Consider the following 21,581-nt stretch of genomic DNA (forward strand, 5'->3'; position numbering starts at 1 on the left):
ATGTAAGAAGGCATTTTTCACATCTAATTGCCGTAGTTGCCATTTGAACTGAGATGCTAAAGCAAAAACAAGTCGAATTGTTGTAGGCTTAACCACATGACTAAATGTTTCTCCATAGTCTATACCTTTTTCCTGACTATAGCCCTTTGCTACAAGCCTTGCCTTATACCTTGCCAAAGTACCATCTGCATTCTTTTTAATTCTGTACACCCATTTACACCCAACTAGGTTTTTACCACTTGGAAGGGGAACAAAGGACCATGTATTTTGAGAATGAAGAGCATCTACCTCTTCCTGCATTGGATTCTGCCATTGTGGTACTTTAGAAGCAGCTTTGAATGATTTGGGTTCTGAGATGATGGACTGAGAACTAACACTGGCAGATAAAGCTCTCATTTTGATGATACCATTCTTGGATCTTGTAACCATAGGGTGCATATTCATTGGTATTGGAAGAACCACACGAAGGTGTTCTTGTTGGAAATTAAGATCTACAGGGACTGATGCTGTGTAGGTGTAGGTGCTGGTATTTCAGAATGAAATAAGTGATTGGAACTAGGACTTGATGATGAATGATTGAAAAATGAGTTTGCAGATGCATGTGTTTCCAAAGAATCTGAAGCTCGAGATGCAGGCAAAGAATCTGAGGCACTAGATGCAGTCAAGGACTCTAAAGCACGAGATGCATTTGTAGATATTGAACTTGTGATATGTGATGAAGATGCATGAGAATGAGGTGGTGATGTGACTTGATTTGTTAAGGTAATGCATGGCAGAGATGGACAAAAGTGCAGTGAAGTAGATGTGATTGGAGGTTGAGAAGATTTAGGAGAACTTGAAAACTGTTTGTATGGAAAAACTGATTCATCAAATAATACATGTCTAGATATATACAGTTTATTTTGAGCAATATCTAGACATACGAAGCCTTTGTAATTTCCTGCATAACCCAGAAAAACACATGTTGTTGTTTTTGGTTATAACTTACTAGTGTTATATGGTTTTAAGAGTGGAAAACATGCACAACCAAAAAATTTGAGATGAGTAATACTGGGAATTTGTCCATACAACATTTGATAGGGAGACTGCATTTTTAAGGTAGCACATGGCATTCTATTGATGAGATATGTTGTAGTAGCACAAGCATGAAACCAAAAAAGATTTGGTAATCTTGCAGTTTGAAGTAGTGTAATTGCAGTTTCTACAATGTGCCTATGCTTTCTCTCAGCTAAACCATTTTGTTCAGGGGTATATGGACAAGATTTTTGATGAATAATACCATTTGTAGCTAGAAAAGATTGAAATTGTGAACTGGTATACTCTCCACCACTATCACTTTGGAGAACTTTTATTTTGACAGAAAATTGAGTGCACAGAAAAGCATGAAATTTGAAAAAGAGAGCAAACACTTCTGATTTATTTTTCAATGGAAAAATCCATATAAATCTTGTACATTTATCTATGAAAGTTACATAGTATCGAAATCTTTCATATGACAGGAGAGGGGCAGGTCCCCATACATCACTATGGATGACTTTTAGTGGATGTACAGACTTAGTTGTAGGAAAAACAAAAGGTATTTTGGTGAATTTTCCCTCGAGACATGATGTACAAACTGATTTACATGTGTCAAAAGAGATAGAGACTTTATTTTGATGAAACATTACAGAAGTGATTGCATTAGATGGGTGACCTAGCTTTTGATGCCATAAACTGGAACTAACAGGTTGTGCAAGAAAGCATTTTTGTGATTGAGATGATGCAGATGATGGCTTCTGAACAGTATGGAAAGGAATATGGTAATAGCCAGCCTTACACAGCCCCTTGAGAATGATTGTCCCTATGAGTTTGTCCTGAACCCAAAAACATAGATCATCACATATGAATCTGCATCTATTATCCTTACATAGCTGATAAACTGATAATAGATGCTGAGATATTTTTGGGAACATATAACACATTCTTCAATGCAAGACTATGATTAGGAGTGTGTAATTTTGAAGTTTCAATGTGAGAAATTTGCAAACCTACAACACTTGCTGTGGTTATTGTGTCACTGGCATGATATGGATTTGCCAGATCCAAGTTGGCTAGCTCAGAGGTCATATGTGAGGTTGCACTAGTATTTGCAACCCAGAATTAATCCATAGGTGCAGAGGGTTGATGATTGACATGCATGGCTGCGAGATTTGAGGATGGTGACTTGCCTTGATAGGCAAAATTGCCTCTGTGATAGCATTGAACTACAAAGTGACCAAATTTCCAGCAAATTTGGCATTGAATCGGAGATTGAGAACTTGTGACTTGTGAACTGTGTCTCTGAAAGCAATCAGTTGCAACATGCCCTTTTTTGTTACAAATTTGGCATGTTGGGATCTCAGAAGAATGATCAGGACAATGAGATTGAAATGGTCTTGGAGCACCAAGAATTCCAGGACTTGTGTTGGATGGAGGCTGATAAAATCTGGGGCCAGAATAATATGATCAGCCTCGTCCTCTGCCTTTGAAGTTAGTGCCTTTGTACCCTCCTTGATAATGACCACCATTGTTAAAAAATTGACTGCCTTTATTGTTATAAGGACCTCCAAAACTATGACCAGAAGAAGGTAATCCATTACCATTACTCTTGTAGTTTTGGTCATTGGTTTCAGAGCTTGAACCAAATTCACAGAATGGGAGGAATCTTGGTCAAGAACTAAAGCTTTCCCTTTGTTAATCGCAGTACCAGCAACCATTGTAGAACCACAATATGTTGATGTTTCAAAGTCCTGACCAATTGTAGTCTCTTCTGCCAACAATTGAGACCTGAAATCCTTTAGCGAAATAGTGTTCTCTCTTCCCTTTATGACACATCGAAAGGTATTAAATTCTGCAGGAAGACCTTTCAGAGCAAGTATGATTATATCATCATCATCAAAATGAACACTGGCAGCTGCAAGATGATCTCTGGCATCCTTGATCTTTTGCAGATATACAGAAACAGACTCAGAACCTTTCTTGATGTTTTGGAGTTCAGTTTTCATTTGAAAAATCATAGCTTTTGTAACTGTTGAAAATCTTTCAGCAAGATTAACCCACATTTCCTGAGAGGTTCCACTTTCAATGATGCAGGACATTGCCATTGGAGACAAGGTTACAATGATCAACTGCATAAGGGCACGGTCATGCATCTTCTAGACAAGATAACCATCGGTCTCAATCCCTTCACTTGTAGAGTCATCATCAAATCGCGGAGAATAGTTTCTTGAGCCGTCCACAAAACCCATAATGCCATGGCTTTCGAAGAAAAGAGTGATCTGAAAACTCCATGTGAGATAGTTAGAATCATCAAGCTTGACTGTAACGGATGTCGAAATGGTGGAAATAAAACCAGTGATCGGAGATTGAACGATCTTTAACTGATCAGCAGTCACCATGGTTGATGTTGTATAAAATTCTTTCACTAAGACAATTTATCGAACAGTTGGTATGCAGGAACGAAGAACAATTTCTTAAAGTTTTATGGAGATCGGAAGAAGCCAATTGTTTTGTTTATCACACAACAGATTGCAAACTAGAAGGTAAAGAAGAGAAAGAAATGCTTTGATTGAGGTGCGGAAGCGCCAGGTCGATGCGAGGCGATAATACCATGTGAAGATTGTAACAGAGTTTTAATGAAGACAATTAAGAAAACTTAGACTTGTAGAGAGAGAGAAGAAGAAAGACCTTCTTTTATATTTCTTTGTAATTAATGTTTACATTTCTTACACCTTAGTTGTATATCTATTGCTTACTGCCAAGGTATTAAATATCAATGATATCGGAAATATCGGTAGTCCAAAAACACGGAAATATCGATGGAAATATCGGGATATTATCGATATCGATAAAAATAATATGGAAACCACGGAAATTGTAAGAAAAACTTGGAAATTTTTATTGAAACTTTGCAGGATGTTTATTTAGTCAATTATTTATTAGTTTATCACAAAAAATTGGAAGGAAATGCATTGCATGATGGATTTAACTTATTTAAGTTGATTATATAGTGAGCTGGCAAACATGATGGATTTAAAGGATGTTTATTTAACTGATTTGAGATGACCTAACCACACACACATAGACACGCCACCACACACGCACACATGTTAGATTACACACGCACATAACACACGCACGCAGATAGAGACTCCTTAGTCTCTCTCTCTCGATCCTTCTTCTCTCTTCTCTCCCTTCTCCCTAGATTACACACGCACATAACACACGCACGTAGACAGAGACTCCTCAGTCTCTATCTTTCGATCTTTCTTCTCCCTTAGCCTCGTCGGCGCCGTCTCTCGAAACTCCCCATTCTTTCTGCACCGAGTCTGAGACCTACATACACACACGCACACCATCGCACCTGCTTCAGGAAGACACCCATCGTCATCAGCAACCTCGTCTTTCTCCCTTTCCTTCTCGTCTCTGCAACTCAGCGAACGCAGGAACTCCGGCGAGTTTCTTGAATTTATCTGGTTAGGTAAGCTTCGGTTTACCTCTTTCTGTTCCACATTGAAGCTTATATGTGAAATTTAAGTTCAAAATCATGTTTTTGCAAGGTTTTTGGGACGAAATTGGCTCGGGTTCGCACAGATCCATCTTCGGCGTTCTTCTCTGATTGGCACAGATCCAAGATATCGCGATAATTTCAGAAATATCGTTATATTATCGATATTATCGATAATATCACGATATTTTGACGAAATCTCATTGGATAAGCATTAAAATATCGTTAACTCGAAAACCCGATATTATCGGCGAAATATCGCCGATAATATCGGCATTTGAGACCATGCTTACTGCATAAGCTAGTATCTTAACAAACTAACTACAGATTCTAACCACTAACATATTCTAACAGATTCTAACATCCTTATAACTTCTCTTGGATCTTTTGACACTTGTCATCATCTAGGCCCTTGAATTATCTTCACTTGGATTCTCATCTTTGTGTTTGTTTACACTCTTACAGAGACCAACTTGGTCATACAGTGTGTGGCAACATTTGCGGATTGACAAACATGACATACTTTGGATTCTTCAAAGCCTATCAGATTTTCTCTGATGTCCTCGACCAAAAGATCAGTAGGAGAGGAACCCCCATTCAAGCTGTCAATGTCTTGAACCACCTGCAGGTTGTCACTCTCCAAAATAATATGTTGTTAATGCCGCTGCACAGCCCATAAGATACCATCCTGAGAAGCAATGAGTTCGACCAATTTGAGGTTAGTCACGTGTGGTATTTTGAGAATGAAACCTCCGGCACAGCTACTGGTTTCGTCACGAAAAACCACACCAACACCCCCTAAATTCGAGAGGAACAGAAGGAACCACCAACATTAATTTTTACCCATCCGGAAGGAGGAGGACACCAGCGGGATGGCGAGTTCAAAGGTTTGGGGTGACCCAACTCTTGATAAGCCTTTATAAGGTTTCAAATATTCAATGGGGGTAGAGATTCATATATAGTATCTCTTTCAACAGTAATGAAAATAAAACACCGATAGAGCTTTACTTATGACGTGAAGTGATCAAACCAAATTGGCTATTTTTTCTTATACATAGATATTTTTATACTAATAGGGTCAAAGAAATAATTTACAAGTCTCAATTAAAAATTAAAATTTTATCTTGTGTGTATTTTCTCCTAAAGTTTACTTGTTTTGGAACAAACGATATTATCTACACTAAAAGATTTGACATATCAAATAGAGTAGAAAACCTCACGAGATGTTAAATTGCCACATATGCCTTAAAATTAGTCAAATGCAACCAAATTGTTTATTAAATAAATTACTTTGATTCGATTATACATTTATACTGCTAGTGTAAGGAAAAAACAACGAAAGTAACCGGTGTAGTGAAAGGCCGTAAACTGAAAAAAAAGAGAGGATGTAATTGGGGTAGATCGTTACCTTCTTCAATTAGAAAGACCGTCTTATTTGATTGTACAAGAACTGAATGTAATCGGAGTCCTTCTGTTTAAAGAACTGTTGGATATAATGTTACATTATTAGAAGCAAAACATAACTTTACTTTAAACTATTATCTCCCATCGGTCCTTATCGAATCTCTTCCACTGGTTTGGCTTACGTAAATAATCGAATCTGCGTCTGCAACGACATCGCTAAGTCCAAATCAGACAGTTAAAAAAAAGTCTACACATCCAACCACTCAGATCATCCAACCCAAATCACAAACAGATCGCGCCACGTGTTAAAAACCAGAATCCACGGGTTTCACTCACACTCTCTCCCAAAATGCTGGCAACTCACGCGCCACCCTCATTGATAACCTCACTCCTCTGCCTTCCTTCTCCCCCTCTCTCCTCTCTTCGCACGCTTCCACTATTTCACATCGCCAATTTTCGCTGCTTCCGTTATAGCTGGAGCTCACTCCGTATGGTAACAGCCATGTCTGTACAGACCGCCGCGTCCGCCGTATCATCGCCCGACCACGCTGCCGGGAAATGGTTTTCGGTGCCGGAGCTCCGACTCCGAGACCACCGATTCACTGTGCCTCTCGACTACTCCGTCGATCGTACCGCTTCGCCTAAGATCTCAGTCTTCGCTCGCGAAGTTGTTTCAGGTAATTAAGCTTTATTCACATCATTAATTTAGTTTAATTCGCGTTGTTAGCTGCTAATTACTGTTTGAATGGTGTTGGTTGTGAATTATGCAATCTAGTGTGTGTGATTTGAAGTGATTAATTTGTTCGTGAAGCTCAGAGTTCAGATTTTTGCTGAAGTCGTTGACCATATTTGTGTTTTGCTCTGTTTGGTTGCCAAGAAAATGGAGGAAAGGGAGAGAATTGAAACATTGTTTACTATTTATACAGCTAAGAAAAAGGCATTGCTTAATGTTTTGAATTGGAAGAGTGATTCGAATCCAATAACTAACAATGGTGATAGTTTTTAGTTGTTTGGTTGCCGAAATTTCTGTTTATGAGCTAATGTCTAGTTTCCACATACCCCCACTTATGTGAAAATTGGGTTCGTTGCGTTTTTCCTTTTTCCTTAGCATTGTAGACACTGAAACTGTTTTGTTGATGTGATGTATTCTGTTATTGATGCAAAAGGTGCTCATACGGTTGTTCTTAACACTTTGATTTTTTATGAATGTTGGTCTAATAACACAACAGGTCATGGACTGTTGAAATATGATGTGTAGTAGTTTTCAGTAGACTAGTGGCAGGTTCCAGAGTAATACTCTTCTTTTGTTTGGTATTTAATTTAATTCAAGTAAACTATATATGGATTCTTAAGACACTGGCATATGTGCATGCAAAAGGCTTAAACTTCATTTAAGGATGGTTCATAACGAGATAAGTAACGGCAGAAGTTGCATACATATGTGGCTATGGCACTCGAGATAAAAGACATATTAAAATTGAGCGTGAAAGCATATGCATACCTGTAAACTGGGACTTCAAAAACTGTCTGCTTTTAGTTACGAAATCTCTTTATTTATTTATTTTTCTCTCTCTCTAGTGAAGAGTAGATAGTAATGTAATTGGCAAGCAAGATTTGTTTCCATTTTGCCAATGTGCAGAATGTTAATATTCTTTGCACACGCAGACAAGACATTTGGCTTTACATGTGGGTCATTACTCCCTCAATAAAATAAATTTTATGTTGCAGTTGGTAAAGAAGAACAACAATTGCCATACCTATTATATCTACAAGGTGGACCTGGATTTGAGGCCCCCCGACCAACTGAATCCAGTGGATGGATACGTAAAGCATGTGAAGAATTTCGTGTTATATTGCTTGATCAGGCATGGGCCGCATGTCTATAGAGACATATCTTATTACAAGCTTTTGTCAATATGCAATACTTTGTTTATTATAGTTGTGCTGATGTATTTTACTTGCAGCGAGGAACAGGTTTATCAACTCCTTTGACGGCTTCATCTTTGTTGCAATTGAAGTCTGAAGAGAAATTGGCTGATTATGTAAAACATTTTCGAGCTGATAATATAGTAAATGATGCAGAGTTTATTCGAGTACGTCTTGTTCCTGATGCTGCGCCATGGACAATCTTGGGTCAGGTATTAATTACAACTTCCTTTGGTATTTATGCTTGCATGTGATCTTTAGAGTTTAGACTATAATGTGATAGTTCTGACGCTTTGTAGTTGCCTTATTTGCTGAAAGACCTACTTTGTTATCAAGGACTTTCTTATGATCCAAGAGTTCAGTCATAATGTCGATATCATTCTTCTTATATGTGAAGCTTTTTCTTTCGTGTCATTTCTTATGGATTGTTCTTTATCCTGTACAACTGAACCAGAATTACAGCTTTTTTCCTTTCCCTTGTGCAGAGCTTTGGTGGTTTTTGTGCAGTAACTTATTTGAGTTTTGCACCACAAGGACTAAAGCAAGTCCTTTTAACTGGAGGAATCCCTCCAATAGGAAATGGATTCACTGGAGACGTTGTATATAGAGCATGCTCTGAACAGATTATAATTCAGAATGAGAAGTACTACAAAAGGTATCCTGAAGATATTGAGGTTGTTCGTGAAGTTGTTAACTATCTATCAGAATCAGAGGGCGGTGGGGTGAGGGTCTAGAACAGATGATCTTGGTTCTGTTCCTACTGTTGAGATTTAAGATCTTTGAAATTAACCCCATTCACCCTTGTTTTTGTACAGGTCCCACTTCCATCCGGGGGCTTCCTAACCCCAAAGGGATTGCAAACTCTTGGTCTTAGTGGCTTAGGATCCAGTGCTGGTTTTGAGCGCTTACATTACATGTAAGGTTTCATGAATATGAATCTAGATTTTAATATGTTACAATTTAGTCATTCTTTAAGTGATTTTAATTTCACTTCAACCCATAGGTTTGAGAGGGCTTGGGATCCTATAATAGTTCCAGGAGCACGAAAGGAAATTAGTTATTACTTCTTGGATGCTGTAAGAAAATAACTGCTTTTTCTTGATATCGAATCTAAGGTTTTGAATATTCCTGGTATAAAGTTAAAAACCTTAAACCATTCCATGTTTGCAGTTTGACAAGTGGTCTTCTTTTGATACAAATCCACTTTTTGCTCTTCTTCATGAGTCCATATACTGTCAGGTAATTGCTTTAATCTAGTTAATTTACAGAAGTTTATACTATATATTCTTAAATATTTATATAGTTTTCATTAGCTTATTAGTTCATCTAGTTATGTAGTTATTTATTTGTTGAAGGGTGCTTCATCACGGTGGTCTGCTCATAGAATAAGGGCTGAAGATGAGGGCAAATTTGATGCAGTCCGGGCTGCAAAAGAAGGTCGTCCCGTACTTTTCACAGGAGAGGTAGGCATTTGTTCCAACCTTCTCTTTCAAAATGACAAAAAGACATAATGTTGACATTTAGTTCTATGAGTGACGGGTAGTTGATGATGTATTTAGATATTAATTCATTTTATACATCTCATGGATAGAAATAATTGACAGCGTATGAGATGTAGAATACCTTGGGGAGTTATAAACATTAATCGATGATATCTAGCTGTGCATAAATTTATGATTTAATTGCATGATGGTATAAAAGCTGTCTAGCTGTAGACCCTTGGACCAGTCTATGGGTTGACTGATGTCCATCGGGAAGCAGTAGATTCACAACTGTGTAGCATACAGGGCAAGTGTCTTGATGAAAATTGTAGGAGCTTTCCGCCAGCATGTTGTTACTTGCAGCTTTGAAAAGTACTTTACACACAAATGTTGGGCTTTTTGCTCCTGCAGATGATCTTCCCATGGATGTTCGATGAGATTCATGCCTTAAGGAAATTCAAAGGTGCTTCTCATGTATTGGCTGAGAAGAAGGATTGGCCTCCCCTATATAACATCGATGCACTAAAAAATAACAAGGTGTGCTACCTTTATATGAAGTTAATCTACTTGAATAGCATCTCACCATAAGAATTTTACATGGGGAAGGAGACCTAAACTTTCTCGCAGCCTGTGATGTTTTCCATTTGTACCAAACCCTTGACGTGAATTATCAGCAGTTTCGCCCATAAGTGTGTAAATAATTAAATTTATTTCTGTCAATGTTGACAGGTACCTGTTGCTGCTGCTGTTTACTACGAAGATATGTATGTCAACTTCAAGCTGGCCATGGAAACTGCTTCGCAGATAGCAGGGATTCGGTTGTGGATAACCAACGAATTCATGCATTCTGGTCTACGCGATGCAGGGAGCCAGGTTTTTGATCATTTGATGGGAATGCTAGATGGAAAGAAGCCTTTGTTCTGATTTCCATGGCAGTTCCTGCACTAAATCTCTGTAGTTTGTACTTTTTTGGGTCAAATGTGTGGTCTGGAGTTGATTCAACTTATTTACTTGATACTTTGGCCTCGTTTGGTATGGATGTTTGGGTTAGACATTACAGAAACTTCTTTCTTCTAATCCTACTATTTTGGGGAGGACTATTTTGGGGAGGATTAGAATTGATAAACTTTTCATTTCTTTCCTTCTCCCTTTAATCCTCCATCTCCTACCGCACAATTTTTTTTATTGCTTCCTTCAACGTACCTTAAAAATAATGTCTTACTCATTTTGATCCGATCCTCTACCAAACAAAACATTTATAATGGTGCCTTAGTTGAGGCAAGGAGCTTCTCTATATGTTGAAGTTCAATTTGAGGCTTGTATTATTGGTTTAGAGACTTTCTTTACAATGTTCTTTTCTAAGCAAAATTTGATTTTCTATAAAATTAAGCGAATGTGTACTGTTAATTACTCAATGCACACGCAAATGTGAGTTAAGTTAGTTGACTACTATAATAATACAAGTTCTAATTCTCCTCTTTCTTAGAGCTGTTTAGAATAGTCTTGAATATATAATTAGGGATGTGTTATTTGCACACTTTTGTTAACTTCTCACACACTCTCTTAATTTGCAGTCGTCGGATCAAATGAATTAAAGAATATCAAATGACAGAAATTAAGAGGAGATATGTGAGAAGTAAAAAGAAATGTGTGAATAGCATATCCTTAAAATTAACACTTTTAAGGCCCGTTGTTTTTTAACTATATCATATCATTGTGATATAGGAACTATATAACACAATATTGGAAGTGCTTTTATAATTAAATCACCAAAATGCCTCTGACCGTGTTTCTCAGGAAAAGTTAAAAAGTGCTTTGGTGCTGAAAAATGCAAAAGATGCACATGTTCAAGTGTTTAAGGAAATACTAAGTGTTTTTCAAGAAAGCACTTACATTTTTGTTAAATTTTTTGAAGTAATAAAGCGTTGATATTAAAAGCGGTTTCAAAGAGAAATTCTTTCTAAATAAGCATTTTCAGACGGACTAATAAAGCTATAAAAGTATTGTATGAAAAGTTAATAATCGAAGCTATGCATAATTTATTAAGCATCATTTACACTTTTTACCCACTCTTATTGGTAGTCTATAAAAAATATTGAGAAAACAACTCTATGTAAAGTTATAAATTGTATACTCAGGGTGCGTTTGTTTGGCCTCGTTAAATGGGATTGGACTGGACTGGACTACGGTCCCATGTTTGATAGGTGCTGGGACTAAGTTAAGTGGGACCAAAGGGGACTCGTGTGGACTAGAGGCCTCCTTAAAGGTTCTTAGCGAGGCCCTTCCCAAACCATGGGACTTGCTAAGACCGGCTTCTTCCTCCTCCCTGCGAGCCCCTCTGTGAGTTCTGGGCTTCTTAATTTTGGATTTCGATGGGATTTAATTAAGATTTGTAGACTATCCCTATCAAGCTGCTTCGCTTCGCCAGGGTCATCATCCTCTAAAATCTCGAATCTCATATTTCCCACCACCAACATCAACCATAAAAAATCCCCCATCTCATATTTCCCACCACCAACCATCACCCGCAAAAAATCCCCAATCTCATATTTCTTGCCGCCACCACCGCCATGGACGAGCCATCTGAGCAACTCCAGAACCTCAAGTCGCTGAATTCTCTACTACTCAAGGAAACCAAGGACCGCCAGCAACAGGTGGAGTCGCTGGTGCAGGGCAAGGCATATTTGGAGTCTGAGTTGTTGGTTCCGCCGTGGATATTGAATCGCTTATGAGCGAGTTGAGTGAGTAGAGCAAGAAAAATGTTGGGTTAGAGTTGGAGAAGAGTGTTTGTGGTGTTTTTGTTTTGACCCAGATGGAGCAAATGATGTGAGATAAAGTTTGAGATTGAGAGGGCAATGAGTAGAGAGATGGTGAAATTGTGAAGTTAATGAAGGAAGTGGAGCAGCTTGCTGGTGGACTCGAGATCGAGAAGGGAAGCTGAGAGAGAGATTATGTGAAGAAATTAATAATAAATTAATTTCGACAATAAACTACAATATTATTTTCATTATCCTACTTGTTAATCCTACACTGCACCAAACGCTTCACTAAGTTAGTCCAGCTTAGTCTAGTCTAAGCCAGTCTAGCTTAGTCCCTGAAGCTAATCCAGTCCAAGACAGTCCGGAGTAACAAACGCCTCCTTAGTTGATTCGTATGTCAATCTATTAGGGGACATTTGATTGACCGGACTAGTACTGAATGGGGTTATTCAACACTAAGATCATCTTTAACCAATGTATAAGATTAATTGATAGCTGGACAAGCTAAGATTAACCAATGTATAGGATTAATTGATATAACTAGACAAGCTGAGATTATTACATTCTTTATGTGGACTTATTCTAGACAATTTAAAAGACACGCCGAAATAGAAACATTCAAACCTAATCAAACCAATCTAAGTCAATCCTATGTATCAAACGTGCCCCATCATCAAATCAAACCCTGAACCCTTCTTCTGAACCTATTTTGTAGGTGGATTTTGCGAACTCCTTGCAAAGAAGATCATTTGATATTTGGAGTTTCAGGGAAGGTAGGTGGGTCTTGGAGAGTTGCAGTGGGTTGTCCTAACCTATTCTATCCAAAATATAAGTTCTATCCTATCCAAACCACCAAATGAGGCATATTAGGGTGGCGAGGTAACCTTAACTTTGGTAGGAAGTGGTTGTCAATCTCTTCTTTCATACACACATCTTCAATGTACACATAACTTATTTGCTTTAAGAAAGTATCAATAGAGAGATAAAAGACAAGCGGGAGCCCTGTCACAATGCTTGTGGGTCACACAGAAGAGGATGGCGTCGGCAACAGACAGACGATACTTGGTCCAAATCTTTTTGCTTGCCTTGGTTGGTAAACAGTATCTAGTCAAACTTTGATTATTTGAACATGTGTCCTACAGTTCTCAATATATTAAAATATTACAGAAACACCTATACCATGAATCTTGTAGGTGAAGATAGAAGAGAGAGAGAGAGAGAGAGCCATGCATGCAAATCCATGCATTGATGATAACGATATGTATATTGGGGCACGTCACCTTATGCACTCGAAATTTGCAGTTGAACAGAAGTAGTTGAGATGTAGTTGGCCTTTACCCTAGCTAGGGTAAACAAGATAGTGTTAAACCAAAAACGGCAAAAACCCCTTTCCGCTCATTTAATTCAACCCTAAGCAAACATCTCTCTCTCTCTCTCTCTCTGTTCGTGTGCGTCAGTCCAACTTCTTCTCACCTTCCACCACCTTGCTAGAGAAGACTTAATGCATCAAACATTCTCTCTTCCTTTCTCATCATTAGTTTGATTATTGACCACTAATTATAATCAAAACACTTCTATTAATTATAATGGAAGATCATCATCAACAGCATAATCCACCTCCATTAACCTCCCAATCGCTGCCCTTGTCATTACCATTCTTGTTACCGCCTCCACCCCAAAACCCTCGTCCCCCTTCTCCCTATCTCTTCACATCCTCTTCATCCTCCTCATTGATGACTAACCCTCCCGATCTTCTAGACATTGATTGGGTTAGCCTTCTCTCTGGTGGTACTCAAGCGGCAGGCGGGTTTAATCATGATCAGATTAATAGTTTTAAGCCTATGGCTATGATGGACAATAATATTAGTGGCTCTGCTTGGAATACTGGAGCTGATCAGGAAGAAAAGGTTGGTGTTAAAAGGAAGGGTGGGGGTAAAATGAGAAAAGCAGCGGCGAGCCGGCCTAGGTTTGCGTTTCAGACTCGGAGTGAGGATGATATTCTTGATGATGGCTACCGCTGGAGAAAATACGGTCAGAAAGCAGTCAAGAACAGTTCATATCCCAGGTTTATTCATTATTTAATTACTTTGCAAATATTTATGAATATGAACACTTTGTTTATACCGTACATGTATTAATCTAGAGGGCTTTTGATATAAGTCCAATTAGACTAAAAATTAGACCTATTTCAAAAGTAAAAAATCACTAAAAATTGGACCTATTTCAAAAGATAGGTTATAAAATTGGACCTCTTTCAAATTTTCCCTTTATTTAATATTCTAGGGAACAGAATTTTGAAAATGATGGAGAGATTTTTCAGTGTGACGGGCACATGAGGTGGTACACCATGTGTTACTATACAAATGGTGGGATATGTGTGTTAAAAAGTTAATAACTTAAAAAATAAAATTTTCCTCAACTTACATAAAAACACATGGTGTACCATCCATGTTCTTGTCATAATAAAAAATTTCTCAAAATGATGAATATTGGTTACTTAGCTGGCTTGTGAATCAAGAGAATCTGAGACGTAAAGGAATTATCATATGCATATATTCTTTTTAGTTGCTTAATTTGTCAGAACTTGTGAATTATTTCATATGAACATAGAGAATCAATTTATTTAGACAAAATGTTTAGAGAATTTATCAAATATAACAAAAAAATTAACCTTAATTTCAAAAATATCAGTTTTTATAAAAGACTAATTTATCAAATACCCTCACTAAATATGAATAACTAATTGTTAACTAAAAGACTTCTTGTGCTATAATCAAGTGTTGCTCTCACTAATATTTTCTTCTTTTTTTTCGTTTCTTTTCCAAACGAAGAACAAAGGTTTCTCTCAATTTTATATTTTAATAAAATAATCAAAGAAGCCTTGTGATCCTTAAATCTTTCTTCATATATGTAATATAGCACGAAAAAATAAATACGAAAAGGACTTTTTCATAATTCCAAGCTGCCCTTCGAGTACGATATTACATATGGTACTAGCTTTTTACAGTATTGAGAAAACCAGAAATGTTGAGTAAGACCAAAATTAAGGAAATTAACCAACAAAATTCTCATGCTAATTAATTAGGTTTTACCACAAAGAGAGGATTAAGAACATCGTAAAGAGCAAACAGATTAAGCACAAAGTAAAATATTGCTGCAAGAATGGCAGCAAGAGCTCTCACTAAAGTGTTTTGTGGGAACTATATATGCGAGAAAGAAAGGTTTTTTTTTATTATTATTTATTACAAAATAAAAATGAGAGAAACATTTGTTCTCCGTTTAGAAAAGAAATGAAAAAAAGAAAAAGAAAAAAAAATATTAGTGAGAGCAACTCTTGATTATTGCGCAAGAAGTATTTTAATTAGTGTAGATGATATCGTCTGTTCAAAAAAAAAAAAAAAACTAGTTATACATATAAACTAAGGTATTTATGTCTATATAAGTGGAATTTGGATGTATTTTAAAGGTTTTTACTATATTTGATAAATACCTTCATCATCCTCATTAAATTGTAAAAAATAAAAATAAAAACCCAATTGTTTACATGACTCGGGTTTGTCTATAGCAAAACTTTTTCTAAGCCTGACCCAAGGAGGAAATTTAGTACGTGAATATTTTACATTTGGACTCAGAAATTATGATCATATAATTCTGACAAAAAGTATATTTTTAGCAGAAAATACAATTATAACAAAGCATTTTTCCCACATAAAAAAAAAAGAGCTCCCAAATCATTTAAAATGCTAATATTAATACAAATTTGTTTAGGGAAATTAAACTAATTTACCATATAGAAGAAACCATATTGAACCTAGTCATATATATAGACCTTACGTATTCTAGCTAGCAACCTTTGAGGTGTTTAGCTAGCAATTTGAATCCAAAAACTCTTGTAGTTATTTGGTTATCTGTATTATATGGGATATAACCCTCCAAATATATAAATGTGTGACAATATATACGTACCGAATGATTCAGAATTTTATATGTTACTGTAATTAATTTTTTCTCCATCTAAGCACAATGATACTATCAGGGTATTAGTTAGTGTTCTTCATTCCATTGTGTCGAGTTTAAAATATCTCCTCTATGCTTCATTTTAAACATATGGCCATTACTTATGAATTGTAGGAGCTACTACCGCTGCACACATCACACATGCAATGTGAAAAAACAGGTCCAGAGGCTGTCTAAAGACACGAGCATTGTCGTGACAACGTATGAAGGAATCCACAATCATCCTTGCGAGAAACTCATGGAAACCCTAACTCCTCTACTGAAGCAAATGCAATTCCTCTCTAGGTTCTAATTAACAAGGTCACTATATATCATCTTTCATTGGCATTTGTACTTATATATTAACCTTTGTGCACAAGGTAGGGAGAGATTTGTAGTTCAAAAGTGGGTTAAGAAAGTCTACCTTACGCCCGAGTCATGTGTTCGAGACCCCTTCTCTTAATATCTTCTTGTAAAAAAAAAAAAAAAATTGTACACGTTAACTATGACTATGTGATAAGAAAAAGAAATTAAATATAAAAATTAATGTACCAAAATCTTTGTTAGTATATGTTATGCATTAAGCTTTAATAGTTTATATATTTTGTTACTATATATATATGTTTAGACTCCTTATTGATTTTTAAATGATATGCGTGTGAATGGTGTTCCACTCGTAACTGGGAGGTCTCAAGTTAAAGTTTCATGAATGACGAGTTTAAAACCTAATTATAACTTGCGTATTGGCAGGTTGTAAAAAAAAAAATACAATACAAAAGAAATGTTAGGATTTTGGTTGTCAATGGGACATAAAGCCAAGGCTAAATGATCCCAACTATATCAGCAATCAAAAGAGATTGACAAGATGGAGGAGCTTGCTAAAAAAAGAATGGACCTAAACCCAAACGAGTCAATTCATCAACAACAAAATTTATTTTTTGATAAATAATATGCCGAATTTTAAAGGACCAACTATGGTGTATAAAATCATGACAATTTAAAACCAAACTTCCAAAGGTTGATTATCAACTTTATCATTTAGAATCAAGTCTACATCAAGGGCAGAATTAGATTCAACCAAAATATTCTTAAATCCCTTACTCTGCGCAAGTTGCAAAACAACCCCAAATAATGTTAGGCACGGGCCAGGCCGGGCCCAATTTTGAAGAGACTGGACCGGACCCGGGCTTAAAAGAAACGGGTCGGGTACAACAAATTCTAATATAGGAACCGAATCTAACCCAGCCTATTTCACACGAGTCGATTTGGGCCGGGTCTATGGGTTTTTTTTTTCCTTCCTTTTCTTCTTTAGCTCTCTTGAATCTCGATCGTTCCAGGAGATGCCGGACCACCACCTTCTCCTACAACGAGACCAAGACCAATTTTGGCGACCTCGTCGTTTACCCAAAGCTTGATTTCCCGCGATTCTTGTCGTTTATGAGCCACAAGATCGGAATCTTGCCGGTGTGGTTCACTGTTTTCCTATCCTCGTCGGAGACTTGCCAATGAATCCCCATCACTGGCAAGGTCAACTTCAGCGCGATTTCTCACATTGGATGGCCGCCGTTACTCCGTTGCACCTCAACACTGCTGCTGCCTGACTTGTGTGTGTCCAGTTTCGACTGAGACCTTGACCAACCACCATTTCGCGCCTATCTTGAACCTTTGTTGCTGCTTGCTGCAGCGTCCTGATGAATTTTCCACCCAGATTGTCATCCCATAGTGCCTATTTGAAGCCTGTATTCAATACTCGTTACTCCCTTCTGTCACATCTTTTCCGTTCAGCCCAGAACCTGCATCGACAAACACCGCACCAGGTGGATTATGGGATTTAATCAATGGTGGACATTAAATCTCTACATATTGGACGATAGATACGGTCTAAAGCTAGGGCCCTATTTTCTTAGCAATTTGGACTCGCCCCGCCCCGCAAGTAACATAGAACCGCCCCATCCTGCCTTGTTTTAGATTTATCCAAATTAGACCCGCCCCATCATTACTACAAAAGTGGCTTATTTGTGTCGGTGGCTAGTGTCGGTTTTATATAAAATACTGGCTGATAAGACATTTTCGACACCCTTCTTACATGGTGTCAAAATTACTATTGGGTATAAGTGACATAAATTGTCTATGTCGCTTGTAAATGACATAGACTGTTAATGTTGCTTATAACCGATATTTGTACCATACTTGACCAATCTCGAAACTACTGAGCACCAATCAACGTTATACCGTCAAGGACCTAGAAGAGTTTCCCTCCAACCAGGAGGCTAATCACAGCGTGACACATGTCGACATCAGAAGTCAATCATAACGCGACACGTGTCAACATCAGAAGCCAATCACAACACGACACTTGTTAATGTCAGAATGAAACTAGAAACTCTCTTCTATAAATAAAGATCATTCTCTCACAATATTTCCTAATGTCATTTGTACTAAATCATTCACTAGTACTCACTAAAGGAGAGCTTGAACCTATGTACTTGTGTAAACCCTTCACAATTAATGAGAACTCCTCTACTTCGTGGACGTAGCCAATTTGGATGAACCACGTACATCTTGTGTTTGCTTCCCTGTCCCTATCCATTTACTTACTTATCCACACTAGTGACCGGAGCAATCTAGCGAAGGTCACAAACTTAACAATTTCTGTTGTACCAGAGTCCTTACTGATTTTGTGCATCAACATTTGGCACCGTCTGTGGAAACGACACTTATTCCCACTTTCTTCAGCTTTCTTAAGGTGGTTTCCACCATTCGTACACTCTCTTTTGACTAGGCATCCCTCTCCAACATAGGGAGCGAAGGAAGCCACAACACGCAGAATGACACCCCTCTTGCACTTGGTGCGAGGCAACGAAAAAAGGAAAGAAAGAGGGTTGCTCTTCAAGCTAAAGTCGATGAGTTAGAAGCTCAGAACAACAAGATAGCAATGAAGAATGAAGTCCTCTAGGAGCAGTATGAGAAGCTCTTTGAGACGCTCAATGAAACTAGGCGTACTTAAACACGCGAACTCGTTACCCCTGTGGACATCAACCATCATCTGGGTGCTACCCAACACGGAGGGTCACCTTCATTCGACATGGGTATCCTTGATGAGGAGCGAGCTAATCATCAAAACATTGATTAACATGAGACTTCTCTCAACCCAGCTGCTTCGACCCGAAGCAGAAGAAGTGGAGGAAGACACCTACTCAAACACGCGAGCTTGTTACCTCTGTGGACATCAACCATCATCTGGGTGCCGCCCAACATGGAGGGTCACCTTCATTCGACATGGGTATCCTTGATGAGGAGCGAGCTAATCATCAGAACATTGATTAACATGAGACTTCTCTCAACCCAGCTGCTTCCACCCGAAGTAGGAGAAGTGGGGGAAGACACATTCTTACAGAAGGAGTGGAAGGATCGAAAGCCATCTTTCGCGACTGTCGAGATTTCCTAAAGCAACGTCGAGACAATCCCATCTATGTAAACTAAAAAATTAATGACTCAATGGTCTCTGAAAGACTCAGTCCCCTCTCATGTCCCAGACCAGCTACCAATTTGGGGAAGGGGCAACAAGTCCTAGAGAAACACGAAGGTATAGGGGACTCAGAGATGTTCCGACAAACATACCTTGGAAGTTAGTACGACAAGTCCAGGGAAAAATCACATGCTCTTGATCAAACCTTCATACTTCTAAAAGGAGATGGAAATTTACGAAAGAAAGCTCCAGTGGTACATGACTCCACTCAAGACCCTCTTGTCCTACAGCTTCTTAAGGAAGTAAACAAGTTGAAGGTCGAACGACAAGCTGAGATACCTGATTAGAACCAATTTAGGCTTGGCCCTTTTACAAGGAGGATCCTCGACACCCCTTCTAAGCAAAGACAAAGCAGAAGCTTGGCTTGCAACTCTATACTGGAAAGGAGGACCCGATCGAACACCTTAACCTTTTTGAGTTCACCATGGCATACCGGATGCACACTAACGAAGAGTGATGTCTTCTCTTCCCCTCTACCCTCTCTGGTGAAGCTCTAAACTGTTATTGCCGTCTTCCACCTGAGACGGTAGACTTATTTGAGGAATTGAGGAAACTGTTTGTTTCTCAACATATTTTCCAGACCGATCGCTTGCACTCTGCGGATGACTTGTACATTATTCGCCAGAAGCCAGACGAGTCATTACGTATGTATGCTGGCCGCTTCAGCCATGAGTATTCCCGTTGTGCCGAGGCAGACGACAATACTGCCCTCAAAGCCTTCACGGCAGGCCTACGTGACTATTTCTTTAAGTATATGATCAATGCCAACACTTGGAAGACTTACTCTGAGGTGATGGCACATGCTTACAACCATGCCTCCGTCGAGGCAATGACATATCAAGGGAAACCGCCCACAACCACCCCTTATCAGCAAGTAGGGAGTGGAAGCCAGATCCAACCAAATGAGAAGACCTCGATCTTCCAAACGGCAGCGGTTCATCCCCCTGCCTTACTTAATACTTCACCAAGTCAACAGACATATCAACCTCAGGGCAAAAGGAAAGATTTCCATCCTCACCAGTCTCATTTTAGTAAAAGAAGTAAAGGACATTATTGCGATAACCAAGGGTATCACCACAATAATCACCGTCCCCAGGCAGTCAACACAGTGGGCCAAGCACGTGTTAGGACATGCCCTACCCTGAGGTATGAGACATACACACCTTTGAACGCCACATGCGTGGCCATTTACCTTAGCATAACACACCTGATACTTAATCCAATGCCGAGGCAATTGAGTTACAAGCCTACGAAGAACGCAGTCACGTTTTGCTGCTACCACGAGCATAACGGCCATGATGGCTAGAAGTGTATCACCCTTCATGATTATATTGAAGCTTTGGCGCGTGAAGGAAAAATTGATCAATTCCTCATTCACCCTTCAATGGATAACCGTAACCAACGCCAAGTGAATGTGATATATTCCATAAGCGGCGGCACACCCATATCTGAATCTTCCAACAGAGCCATGAAAAACAGCGAACGACCTTTAAGGCCTGGTCACCAAGTGTTTCACGTGGAAGATATCAGGGGAGGCAAGTATCAAAAGCCTAATTGGGATCTAATATGTTTCTACCCTAAGGAAGAAAGGGGTATCATATACCCTCACAATAACCCACTGATCGTGGTAGCTCATATAGCCAACTTTGAAGTACGACGAATCCTGGTAGACACGGGGGCTTCGGTCAATATCATGTTTGCTGAAGTTTTCAGGGCACTTAATGTAGCTGAACACTTGCTCGATCGCTCGATTTCTCTTTTGATAAGCTTTTTTGGTGATATAGTGCAACCTTTGGGGAGTATACACTTACCTTTCACCATTGGTATAGGCCCTTATATAGCTACCATTACCACTAACTTCCTGGTAGTTGATTGCCCAACCGCATACAATGTCATCTTGGGACGCACAGGCATCAATGATCTCAAGGCCATGGTATCCACACATATGTTGTTGATGAAAT

The 21,581-nt window shown here is 38.5% G+C and overlaps 2 protein-coding genes across 2 annotated transcripts; both read left to right on the top strand.

The window, feature by feature from the left end:
- The first annotated feature begins 6,263 nt into the window (after positions 1 to 6,263).
- LOC103417615 (uncharacterized) lies at positions 6,264 to 10,399 on the top strand. Its single transcript, XM_008355786.4, has 10 exons — positions 6,264 to 6,606; positions 7,658 to 7,794; positions 7,894 to 8,067; positions 8,341 to 8,577; positions 8,671 to 8,771; positions 8,859 to 8,931; positions 9,026 to 9,094; positions 9,211 to 9,318; positions 9,748 to 9,873; positions 10,066 to 10,399. The coding sequence occupies exons 1-10, from the start codon at positions 6,279 to 6,281 to the stop codon at positions 10,258 to 10,260; spliced, it is 1,548 nt and encodes a 515-aa protein (XP_008354008.2). The 5' UTR covers positions 6,264 to 6,278; the 3' UTR covers positions 10,261 to 10,399.
- Positions 10,400 to 13,592: 3,193 nt separating this feature from the next.
- On the top strand, positions 13,593 to 16,660 carry LOC103417614 (probable WRKY transcription factor 75). Its single transcript, XM_008355785.4, has 2 exons — positions 13,593 to 14,160; positions 16,227 to 16,660. The coding sequence occupies exons 1-2, from the start codon at positions 13,682 to 13,684 to the stop codon at positions 16,402 to 16,404; spliced, it is 657 nt and encodes a 218-aa protein (XP_008354007.2). The 5' UTR covers positions 13,593 to 13,681; the 3' UTR covers positions 16,405 to 16,660.
- The last annotated feature ends 4,921 nt before the right edge of the window (positions 16,661 to 21,581 follow it).

The sequence above is a fragment of the Malus domestica genome, chromosome 01 (assembly GCF_042453785.1).
Source record: "Malus domestica chromosome 01, GDT2T_hap1".
Taxonomy (NCBI): domain Eukaryota; kingdom Viridiplantae; phylum Streptophyta; class Magnoliopsida; order Rosales; family Rosaceae; genus Malus; species Malus domestica.